This window comes from Pyxicephalus adspersus, chromosome 5 (genome assembly GCF_032062135.1).
Source record: "Pyxicephalus adspersus chromosome 5, UCB_Pads_2.0, whole genome shotgun sequence".
Taxonomy (NCBI): Eukaryota; Metazoa; Chordata; class Amphibia; order Anura; family Pyxicephalidae; genus Pyxicephalus; species Pyxicephalus adspersus.
The window spans coordinates 60,228,100-60,241,112 of NC_092862.1; the positions used below are offsets into that span (position 1 = coordinate 60,228,100).

Here is a 13,013-nt window from a genome sequence, read left to right on the forward strand (position 1 = left end):
CGATATCTACGAACGATCGTATAGCACCGATCCTGCACATAGAGATAACGACACGATCATTCGTAGATATTGTACACACAATAGATACGATCGTTTGAGCGATAGAGGAACTATGTGCACGACAGGAAAGTGAACGAACGTTCGTTTATTACGCATGCTCAGACCATGGACGATCAACGAACGATCGTACACACGAACGATGGTCAACGATCGTCGTCCAATCCGATCTGCCGGTCCGGACGTTCGTTTCCAACGACTTTCCTCGTTCGTCGGCGTCGTTGGTTACTTTTTTTACGAACGATTTTTGCCCAATCGATCGTTCGTCGTTCGTTTTGAACGATAAAAATTGGAAGTGTGTACGCACCTTAAGATACCTTGTTTACCTTGTTGCAAGTGGAAAGTTGAATATATTACATTGGTACAGTCTGAATAATATGATATGTTATAGATTGAGTCATATGATAAATCCATATAATGTAATAAAATAATGCATATTTTAAAGTGATGTGCAAACCTTAATACTATAACACAGCATATTATACAGGATATTAATTTCCTTCATAGGGAGTCTTTTGTGCAAGTAAAGATTTATGATCTAAATTCTGGCCATCACAGAACACTGGTATACAGGGTTGTTGCTTTCTAAATTAAAACAATACACTTTTAGGTTTGAAAAAATATTTGAGATTCTTTACAAAGTGACTTAGGGAAATATTCACTTCAATTTTCCAATCATGTGCGCATATCATTAATATTGATATTATTACTATTATTATTAATAATATTAATAATACATAGGATTTATATAGCACCAACATATTATGCAGTGCATTTAAAATAATAGGACTTTTTTTCACTTGATTGTATAATTTAAGTGAATATTTTCAAATTCTCAGCTCCTTTAGGAAATCAGACTTTTTTACAGTTTGCCTGAAAGGCACTTTGAAAGTGATGAATGCTACAGGCCACAATGGAGATCAGTGGTATTTGTTTCAAACACCCAAATCAACACTTTTACCACAACCAGTATATCCTGTGGTTAAACACAAAACACAAAATTGTACTTTATTGCAATATATTTCTAAAAATCATTACACAACAGATGTTATAAATATTTCACTTGTTCTGTATTGTTGATGTGCAGTATCTATTTGGCAGGACATGGATTTGACTTCTTGATGATGTGTATAAAACTGCTTGTGTATATTGTTTTTAATTGTTTTTGTCAGAATTGCTATTTCCTCTCCAATGCAAAAGCAACTCAGAAGGTCAAGAAGTCAGAAGCAGCTTACAAGGAATTTGGATGTAAATGTAAGCATGTAGTTACCTTAACTTAAAACATATGTTTATTTTTAATACAATTTAACTTTATGAGAGTGAACGCTCTGCCCACTTTTTCTAATTCTGTAACAGTGTAATGTCTGCTTTTCCAGTTGAGCTTTTCTTATCACCCACTAAAATGACTTTTCTAGATCTTCCTTAAGCTTCAAATATTTTCATCATATATACACTTCAGCCAATGATGATAGAAGGTTGTCCAAAAAGACACAGCATTTCTTAGCCATTAGAGGGGAAGGGAACCCTTTAAAAATTTAGGAAGGATACAATTTTGCCTTCTTCATCCAAACCTATTATAATTTAGGTAGGCTTTATTGTCTACGGCAGTGTTTCTCAACTAGGGTTCATCCAGGGGTTGCTAGGGGTCCCTTGATCAATAAGCAAATTGTGCCTCTCAGGTCAGTGACACCAATGATCTTTTTGGCTATTTATAAGGGTGACATTCTTCCCACCGACCACCACACTAATATACTGTAAGTTGTGTATATAGAATTGATAGAGAAGGGGTTCCCTGGGGACATGAAAGTTATTTCAAGGGTTCCCCATGTTAAAAAAAAGGTTGAGAACCTCTGGTCTAAAGTCTAGAAAATGTTCGTATTTTTACGTGTCGCACAGTACCTAAATACCCATCTTTTTGTATCTTATTTTACATCCTAAAACACCAAACATACATTGAAAAAGTCAGTATTCATTGAACAGCAGCATTTAGGGAAAAAGTTGGTAATCCAAACAATACTTATGTCAGGTTATGAAGTGAAAGTAAGAAAAAAAGGCAACTTTGCCTATCCCTGCTAAGCATCAGAGTGTAAATAGTGTAAAAACTCTGGAAAAAGTTAATCCAGGAAACAAGTTTAGGTTTATACAATATGCAAAATGAATCCACAGTGTTTACATATGAGATACTATGTAACTTAACAATTCCAGCAAAATTTAGGTTTAAGGCCTGTATACATGCATTTGTTTGCATTAGAAGTGTGTATTTCCCTATACATGAATGAAAGTGCAACAGCAGCCTTATGCAACGTAGGTGATCTGATGCAGGCCAGAAGGAGGTAAAACACAGGTCAGAAGTTTCTCAGAAATTTCAAACTTAAGTTAAAGGCACCTGAAAACATGCTGTATTGTCCCATCCACACAAGCCTTTATACTTTTTCACCTCAAACCAAATTAATTCATCTGCCTACATCCAATTACTACTTAGGGACTAGTTGTTTTTGTGACTGTGATTTTATCCCTCAAAACATTATGAAATCAAAATCTGTCAGGGAATGATTTCAATAGGTTAAAAATATGTATTTTTACTATGGAAGAAGTCATATGGAGTAGAGAACACTACACTGGCTTTACGGGTGCAGTAAATGCTAACCATTGAGTCATTGGTGCCGTATGAATCATTGGATCAATAGATCATTATAGCATCATACAGTTAACAATGAAGATGTTACAATATGGTAGCTTTGGCACTTTAGTGAAATCCATATATAATGACCCAGGATTTACCATTGATGGTAAAGTTAGCAATAATCCAACAGGGAATTGAAGATAATGAGCTTAATAAACAATACAGTCCTATACGTGCAAAAAGAATCACATACAGTATATAGAATGCATATGCATAGAATACTTGAATCAGTGCTCTTATTTTTTTAAATAAACATTTACTACAGTACATTTTAAGGCCTCAAATGTACTTGAAAGGCCAGCAGTAGGTTGACGTAACCTACTTTATTTTGGCGTTTAAAAACACTTAAAGTCCTTATTGATACAGTCCAAGAACTTTCTTTTTTCATAGAAGTTGGCCTATACAATAAATATTGTTATAATAGTGACATCTAATTTGAACTTAAAAGTTTAGTTTGTAAAACGTACATAAATAAAAGCTGAATAAATCTGTTAAATATATTTAAATATATTACATAAAAAACAGTAAATTGATGGCTATTATTTCCCTTTTTTATGTTATATGAAAATGGAGAATCTTCTCAAAACCTCAACACCAAAACCCAAGAATAAAATTGTAATAATAAATAGTGTAATAATCTGACAGTGTTAGTAAATAAGAAGTGTGTGCACGTCTGTTGTAAAAGGTTATCGCTGAACAATCATTTGTCCAGTTACAAAAACAAGCCTATGGAGGTCTATGATGAAAATGGTACAATAATTAGATATTTGCAGGCATTCTATTAGGAAAACATCTGGTTGAACTGCTGGGTGACACGGATAAAAGTTGTCCGCCTGCTTAGCTCTTTGAGTTTAGCCGCTCCAACATATGTACAAGTAGATCGCAGTCCTCCTAGGATGTCTCGGACAGTGTTCTCCACATCTCCTTTATATGGTATCTCTACAGTCCTACCTTCAGAAGCCCTGAAACAAACAAAAATTAGATGAGATGACTGTAATATGGTAAAAGGTTCACATTTTTAAGTTTCGTATCATATGTTAGTTGTGTACATTTTTATATAATTAAAACATGAACTCAAGGCCAACTGCTGAAACTTCAGATGTTGGAACTGCCAAAGGACTTGTCTGATAGGCCTGATTTGTTTCTGTTGTAGTTCACTAACCCCTAAGCTAAGTTTAGACCCACAGAAGGAATAAGAATTCCTACATGGCTCCCAGCTGGTAAAATAACCGCTGCTTGGCCACCTGAACTGCTGCCCTGGTTCTTACACAATTGACATCACTACTGAACCATTCACTGCCGCCCTGATTTATTCACTATTGGGCTGCAATTGGGTAGACCTTACATGAACCAAGCAAGCCATTTAGTAGCATATGGAAGTGGTAACTGCATTGCAACCTCACTACTTGTCTGGACTTACAGGTTTGTCCCCCCACCACTCACTGATTCAATATTAAAAGAAGTAGCAGAATAATATGCTTGTCTCTCTCCCCAGCATGCTCCTTGAACTTTAGCTCATCTAGTTGGCTCCTTGTGCTGCTTCTCACTTTCCAATTTAAAACTCTTCAGTATAATGGACTGATACTGAGTCAAAATCACATACACTGCTTGCACAAATAAAAAAAGTAGGAACAACAATAGCTGGATTTTAAAATGTATAAAAAAACCAAGAGCACCATTCATATGTGTTATCTATATCTGCATGCAATTCAGCTTGAAGGATTATTTCCATTTGAAGCTTGAAGGATAATCCATTTCCTTCAGTTTTCAGGCATGAATTTCAGATCGAATTTTCAATACAGGGACTGCAGTACACTGTTTGGCCACTGATGTTTTGATGGTGCTGTTCTGCAGAAACACTTGCTTACAACACTAAATACACGCTGAGACATCCCTGGTGCCTGCTCCCTGGAACTGTGCCAGATGTCCGCGGTGCTATGAGAGGAAGGCTGCCTGTGTGTGGAGGTACGTAAAACTTTTTAAGAATCCGGAATTTTCAGAAATCTTGCACTCCTCGGGTCCTGAGGTTGCCGGATTTTTGAATGTCAACTGTACCATCATCTCCACTTTTTTAGGCTCTGATTATACTATGGTTGAATCTTAGTTTTAAAAGTGAAATTATCCTGGTGTTTTTAATGTATATTTAATACCAAGGGAGGGTATATGTTATATAGTACATATTTTTCTTGAATGAGAAAAAGGAAATTTCTTTAAAAGACTGTCACTTTGCCTATCCTAGGCAGGGAGTTATTGCAGAGTAGGACAGGCGTTGTTGTCCCTTCTGCAACAAACCTTTTCACCTGCCTGATCAGCGCTCACCTGCCTGTATTTTGATACATGAGCACATGAGCAGTTAAGTGTTGGTTGCCAGGGAAACCAGCCAATCCCTGCTTCCCTATGACATGATGGGAATGAATGAACCTTTGCACCTGGCCAATCAAGACTGGTAAAGATCATCTCCGGGATAAAAAGGAGAACGATGATGGCAGAGCACTGCGACAAAACGAGAATAAGTGATTATCAGTTTAGTTCCACTTTGAATATATACATCCACAACTAATCCCTCCTTCACTGGTCCTTATAATGTTTTCCATACATCCAGGAATACATTTGAAGCATGCAGTAACAACCCTTGCAATGCCTTGTGGGAAAAGTACTATCCAAAGTAAATAAAAAGGTAGAGTCAGCAGAGTCTTTAGTGTTTGCAGAAGACTCTTCTAGATGACGGATAAGGGAATAAATTAGCTAGTGAAGAGCAAAGCATCCAAGTGGCAGATCCTGTGAAATATCATTCATGACAGGCTGAGGTGCAGAAATAGGATTTGACACTATCCCTACAGTTTGCTGCTACAGTGATGTAAAAAAAAAAGGAACCCTCTGGGGAATTTATACCATACAATGAGCAGCTTCTTCACCTAATTATCCCCATACAGTTTGTCATGTGCCTAGTTACAGACTTCCACAGGCCACACTTTAACTTCTACTACATATTTACGAGTTCCAAATTACTATAAAAAGGCAATTAAATTGAGCAACTTTTCAAATAATGATGCAACCTGTTGTCTGTTTTTCCTTTCATCCTACAAGTTGTCAGTATATATATATTATTTTCTTCCTAAAAATCCATATACAAGTCTCCAGGCTAACTTTAAACTATTTGCTAAAAAATCATGCTTACGGGGCCTAATGGATGATGCTCAAATTACACACACATCTTAATATATTAAAAGACTTATTTCCCACGCACATGTTACTATCAATTTTACACAGTGTTATTTTCACTTTTCGGTAATTTGAGTAATGATGGGAGTAACAATGCACTGCAGCAAATGGTGGGTGTATACACATTGCAGAAGTGGTTTAAAGGTGTTAAATAAAACCTAAATTTACTCAGCTTTGGGTCAAGAGTGAATAACAGAGCAGGAATCAGAAGTATGAAATATATATATATGCTGCAGGAATCAGAAGGATGAAACATTTAGGCTGCAGGGGTCAGGAATATGAAACATATATACTGCAGGGGTCAGGAGTATGTGAAATATATATGCTGCAGGGGTCAGGATTTTGAAACATATATACGCTGCAGGTATCAGAAGTATGAAACATATATACTGCAGGGGTCAGGAGTATGTGAAATATATATGCCACAGGGGTCAGGAATATGAAACATATATACTGCAGGGGTCAGAAGTATGTGAAATACATAGTGCTGGAGTCAGGTGTATACACCATACATGTACACCAGTTAAGTGGCTAAATGTATGTAATATTCAAAGTACAGGGGTCAGGCACACGAAACATATTGAGTGGAATAATCAGACGTATATGAAGCCCAGCACACAGCACTTCACTCCCATTTCACCACGCCTTCCTTATATTGGAACATATCAGTACCTATGTGTACACACACTGTATACACATACCCACATCACATGCACATACAATCATATAAAAGCACACATAAACTTTTTGTACACAACCATGTCACTCTGGTGACATGGTTGTGTACAAAGGTATATTCTATAAACAGCAGGGTGTTATTGCAGCATTGCCACAAGATATCACTTGTAATAGGCTGTGAACTTAAGTGCTATCTCTATTCTGCTTGCTGTCAGTTGGAGTTTTTCAGGCATTTGACCCCAACCCAGAGAAAACAGGGAAAACCCACAACTAGGGAAAGGTTGCTAAATTAAGTTTTTCATTTTAAATTGCTTTAACTACTGCAGTCAGCTCAACATCAAATAAGTTTACTATTATTATGGTCCTATGTTCAAAAAACTCTTATACTAACTAGCAAATAATTTCCCCTTATACCTGTATTCGGCTACTCCACCAGCATGTTTCTTCATCGCTGTGTCTGAACTCATGCCATAAAAAAGCATTACTTTTTTGCCATTCTTTTCCAAAATTTCCCCAGCACACTGATCATGTCCAGCTAGCATTCCTCCAAGCATCACAAAGTCTGCTCCAGCGCCTAAAAAAACAGAAGAGTAAGTTACTATAAAAAAGAGATTTCAACCAATGTAGCTGCATAAAATGTTTTATTTAAAGGATCATCACAGATTCATTCACAGTGCATAAAATTATTTATATGGTATTAGGTAAGCCAAGCTACCCAGGGGTTTTACCTGCCTACAAGTAACACATTCAGCCACAGGAGTGTTTGCAGATGTGTGTTGCAGGTTTTTGCTGAATAGTTGTACAGTAAACCATCTCATTGGTGAAGAGTATCTCCAAGTTAACTTTTCCTAAATTTTGCATAGAGTTGGACTATGCCTTCTGTCAAACTTTTATCGCAGTCTATATCCCTAGTGGTCTATATCCCTAGTGGGGAGATTCACCTCTCTGTTTATGACCATTGCCACAGAGACAAAGAGTGAAGAAAAATCCAAAATTTTACACTTTTATATTTTCACAAGAAGCAAGTTGATATACAGTTATTACACAGCGCCAACATATTACACAGCGCTGTACAAAATCCATAGTCATGCAACTAGATGTCCCTTAAAGGGGCTCACAATCTAATGTCCCTACCTCAATCATATGTCTGCATTGCAGTCTATGGTCAGATTTGGGGGAAGCCAACTAACCTATCTGCATGTTTTTGGAGAACAAACCCAAGGAGAACCTGCAAATTCTATGCAGACAGTGTCCTGGCCAAGATTTGAACCTGGGACCCAGCGCTGCAAAGGCCAGGGTGCTAACCATATATACTAACTATCCAAGAGTTTCTCATGACAACCTTCCTTTCCCTTTGGCACATGAAGTACGTAATATAAACTGATACTGGACACCTAGATGATGCGAAGCTGATAAATTCTTCAGATAAAACATGTTTATATGTACTCCTGACATACCCAAAGTGGAGAAACCTGTTCTATTAGACTTGCATATATCATTCATCTTGATTTCCAGTATCTTCTTAGTTCAATTTAAAGTTGTGCTGGTCCAAGATAGCTAGAAACATGATCACCCCGTATGCAATTTTATTTTTTTTCTATTTTATCTTGCATGTTTATAACAATTTTTTATAACAATCATTCATTTTGCATATTAAATCAGCATAATGGCGGTCCATTACAAAGCCAGTATTATCTTTAAAGAGTATTTTATTTACACACTGTATTCGGTTCCCAAAATTTGAAGCATCTATTTTTCATACAGTTGTAATTCTCAGTAGAACATCTAAATCAATTTTCAAGCTTTGCAGCAATGAGTTTTGACCGACAATGAGATTTGTCTGAGCAAGGCAGCCCAGGATTTGTGCCAAGGAGCATTGCCACCTACTAGATTGTAAGCTCTTCGGGGCAGGGTCCTCTCCTCCTGTATCACTGTCTGTATTAGTCTGGCATTTGCAATCCCTATTTAATGTACAGCGCTGCGTAATATGTTGGCGCTATATAAATCCTGTTTAATAATAATAATAATAATAATTGTCAGTAATGGAGAACACAATTTCTAGGCACAAAGGATTGCTTTCTAGGGTACAACAGTACATTACAATAGAGAATATATGTTCTACAACAAAAATAAATCCAGATCAAGGTAGGTGAAAGTGACAGCAAAAGATAATAAATATACTAATAAATAAATATACTATTTTAGGGTGACCATAAACAAATGGAATGACTGGTTGTGAGACATCTGCATGTCCTCTAATAACTTCTGACACACTTTACAACTGCACAACAGTTAACAAGTAGAGATTACCTATAATGCAGTTATACAGTACAATCCTTATATAATCATTTCCCCAGAAATCAGAGTAAACCCAAAAATTAGATGTGCTAGTTAAAGAAATCTGTCACAATTTTCAGATATTTCCTTCCAGCTTTTAATCACAAAATAAGTGGAACAGATCATGTTACACCAGAAATGCATTAAACTCTTATAATAGGTTGTATTGATATGTTCAATTGGTGTAAACGGGTAAAGGATGCAAATAGCCAACATTCCACCTAACATTTGTCACCAAATCTGTTGGGCTGAATTGTTGGGGCTGTTAGAAATACCTTAATATGAGCTTGATAGTTTTTAGCCACCAAAGGATTATTGTGAAAAGTTCAATAATACTATCAATTATTAATTAAAGAAAACAATTTATCACAATTATTTAATGGCTGTCACAACCTGATCCCAAACTGTTTGCAATGAAAGCTCCACCTGTAAACTCATTGGAAGAATTTCAGAAACATGTGCTTAACGCTAAGATTATTACTTCAAAACTGCATGTGGTCTATCTTTTTGGTAATTGAATTTCATATATTATTATTATTATTATTATTAATATTATTAATAGTATTATTAATAATAATAATATTATAATAATATTATTATATAATAATATTTTAATAAAATAATAATAATAATAAACAGGATTTATATAGCATCAACATATAACATTAAATAGGAGGTTCAAATAAAAGACAGATACAGACAGTGGCACAGGAGGTCCCTCCCCAGAAGAGCTTACAATCTAAGAGATTATGGAGGTTTAGGATCACAAGAGGACATTACCTAGTGTGATCTAATTGACAATACAGCCTGCCTAGGAACTCCCACATATCAAGACTTAAATCCAACTCAAGGCAGTTTGATATACTGTATGCATAAATTTCCCCTAAAAGTACAACCACTGCTTGCATGGGGGCTATGAGGAGAACAGTAGCAAGGCAATGTGAAGTTTCCAGGAATCTATATGCAGCACCTGGTCCCTCCCATCAGCCATGGCTTGTCTGCATTGCATAGATATAGAATAGAATGTATCCTACCACTAGGTCTAAAAGGTGTATTGCAGTTTAATTGAAACATTTTATTAGCATGTTGGAGGGGGAAACCGAGAAAATGGAAACAGAAAAATATCAGCAAATTCCATTTCAGTTTTATCTAAGTAAACTCTACTTTAATTGTTACCCTTAGCATTTGTAAAACTGATTCAAACTTGTATATGGGGTATATTTGTAACGCAGGTAATGCAACATTCATTAAACAATAACTGCAGGTGAATCTCCCAGTTGCATGTTTTTTTAAATGTCTGTGATTTATTTACTAGCAGTAAATGTTTGGTGAACACCACATTCACTGCTTTAGGATTATACCCTAAATGTGCAAACTTTTTAAAGAATACAAAACTATCAGGGTGCAGTAGATAAGATGATGGTGTTCTGGTTGCAAATGGGGAAATCCCAGCTTTGACTTTAAAGAGAATGCTACAAACCTAATGCCATACCGAAACACAAATCATTACTACATATCAGATAAAACATTTGTGGAAGTATCATTAAATGCACAGCTATATATATATATATATATATATATATATATGTTATAGAGAATCAATCTGTTTTGTAAAAATACTATGAATAACTTGTCATTTATGACAAAAAATTACCTAAGATAAGAGCTTTTAGGTTAATGTGTTCTTTTATTTAATGAAACCAAAGAGTTATTGAATACATCAAGGATCAAACAACAGTAGTTCACACAAATGTCATCCTTCAGTCATATCTGACAATGTAATGGGATACTTTGGATACAGCAATGCATAATAAAAAAAAAAAAAGAAAATAATTTACCAGAAGGATGGGAAATGGCTTCTGCTTTATGTACTGGTGTTTGTCAATGGCCTGATTTGTTTTCAGGCAAAGTGCCTACTTTAATTATCACTTAGGGTAAAGGCAGGGTCACATCTAGACATAATATTGTACACACACTGTTGGTTTCCCAAGGTGCTGCAAGACAGCATGGTATACTGCCTTCAATAAAAGAAATATAAGAATGTCTACCCATTGGCCAAGTTGTACACAGCATCACTGAGGGTATCAGCAATCTGGAGCATGGATATGAAGAGGACACACAGAATCCTCACCGCCATCATGATTATGTCAATGTTATTATCCGGAGTATTTAGAGTTGCTCAGTGTTTCTTATGCCATTAGCAGAGACTAGGGCCTGATTAATGTCTATGTGGCTAGGCTGTAACCCGGGTAGGTCTGCAGAAAATCAGGGAGGTAGCACAATTACTCATAGCTGCTCACCTACTTGTCACTTTGCAATGGGGTACTGGTAGGTAGCTGGTGTCTGATAGGGTAGGCCATGCCAGTACAGGCAAAAAAAAAAAAACAGAATTGCTTCTCTCTGCCCATTGCAACCCTTCCCACAGTACAATAAAGGGGGATAGGGGAGCAAAGCTCCTACTTTAGGTCTCCATTTTGCCCTGAGAGCAAAGCTGCTACCTTGCCTAGCACTTACTTTTACCTTACTCCATCTCTACACATAAGAACTTACAACTAGGAACAGGATATCACAGAGAAAATGTCCACCAAGCATCCACCCACTGCTATTTCATTTCATAGAAAAGATTTTATTTCAGATATGGTTCATACCTCCAGTAATTAAAATAAGTTACCCAAAGCAGCTAATCATTTAGCAATCATCCAGCATGGCTTCTCATTAAGGGTTGTCTGACCTTAACATGGGCAAAATCTGATGAATGAAGCTTTTGCTTTTTAGCACATAGTTACATAGTCAGATAGGTTGAAAATAGTCCATCTAATTCAACCACTTGGGAAATAAACATATCCCAGATACAAAACCTATAGACAAAGTTGATCCACAGGAAGGCAAAAAACCCTGATTATAATTGTTTCCCCGGATGTCTGTAGTTTGTGAAGGTTTTAGTGTAATGGGCATGTATCTTTTCTTGGCTTGGACAACCAGGCATTGTGATTCTGAAGGCAAATTCATCTATGGACTGCAATAAGACTGGCCACCAGAAGCAATAAATTGTTTTACATGAGATCATTAATATACCTTCAAATTATTAGTCTGGTCTTATGTAGGGAAATATTTATAAAACAGTAAAAGCAAAGTTGATGTGATTTAAAATACTGTGAATGATTCACCACTAGGGCATGTTTAATAAATACCAAATTCACTGCATTTTAAGTATACTCCTATTGTTCAAACATTTTAAAACAGAGGCTTTTGAAAGTTCGAGGTAGAATTTTCTCTATATGTTCCTCTTCCAGTTGGTTGGGATAATAAAGAAAATAAATAGCTGGAAGTATTTAGGGTGAGCTAGTATGTTTGTATAAATTGATATGCAGATTGTGCACAAGCAAAGCTTGCAAATGGGATAGTGTCTTGGAGGAAGCTAGGAGGAAATTCATTATTTGTGATAACACAATCTGCTGCATAGGTGTTACATGCAAGTCACACAACTCACCAAATGCTTTGGCGACATCTCCTGGACAGCTGCAGCCTCCATCCTTTATTCAAGATAAAAATAGAATCATTCATACACATATATTTGTAAATCATCTTTCTTATATTCTAATATATATTTGGATTTTTTCATATTCAGATGCACCTTATTCACATATCTATTCCACAATAAGTATTAGAATCCAAATAGTGTCTGAGATCAAGTTCATTTTGAATGTTGCCATGCAATAATAGCTAGGAAGGTCTTGACAAAGAAAAGAGCAGGGCATCATGCTACAGTTCATTAGATAATGTTATCTGTTACAATTATAGTGGCTTTGTCACAGCATGGCTTTGCTTTGTGTTAGATCAGGATCACCACCTAGTGGCAAACAAGAAAATAGTGTTTTGCTTTCCTGGAAATACTATTTTGTAACATTTGGCTAGGCCATACAATTAAATGAAATAATGTTACAAAATCATAAACCACAAACCCTCCATGTGAGCAGCTGGCTAAGAGCTTCTGATTACAGCTGCTAACCTAAGACACTTGAGTTATGAACTTACT

At 36.1% G+C, this 13,013-nt stretch overlaps 1 protein-coding gene across 1 annotated transcript in view; it reads right to left on the reverse strand.

Annotated features, from left to right (window-relative positions):
- Window positions 1-1,039: 1,039 nt before the first annotated feature.
- Window positions 1,040-13,013, reverse strand: part of GMPR (guanosine monophosphate reductase) — a 36,524-nt gene continuing 24,550 nt past the window's right edge. The window contains exons 7-9 of the mRNA XM_072411660.1: window positions 12,468-12,510; window positions 7,055-7,214; window positions 1,040-3,702 (exon numbers count right to left, since the gene is read on the reverse strand). Coding sequence (XP_072267761.1) covers window positions 3,522-3,702; window positions 7,055-7,214; window positions 12,468-12,510 — 384 coding nt within the window. The 3' untranslated portion in view covers window positions 1,040-3,521. The remainder of the gene's footprint in view (window positions 3,703-7,054; window positions 7,215-12,467; window positions 12,511-13,013) is intronic.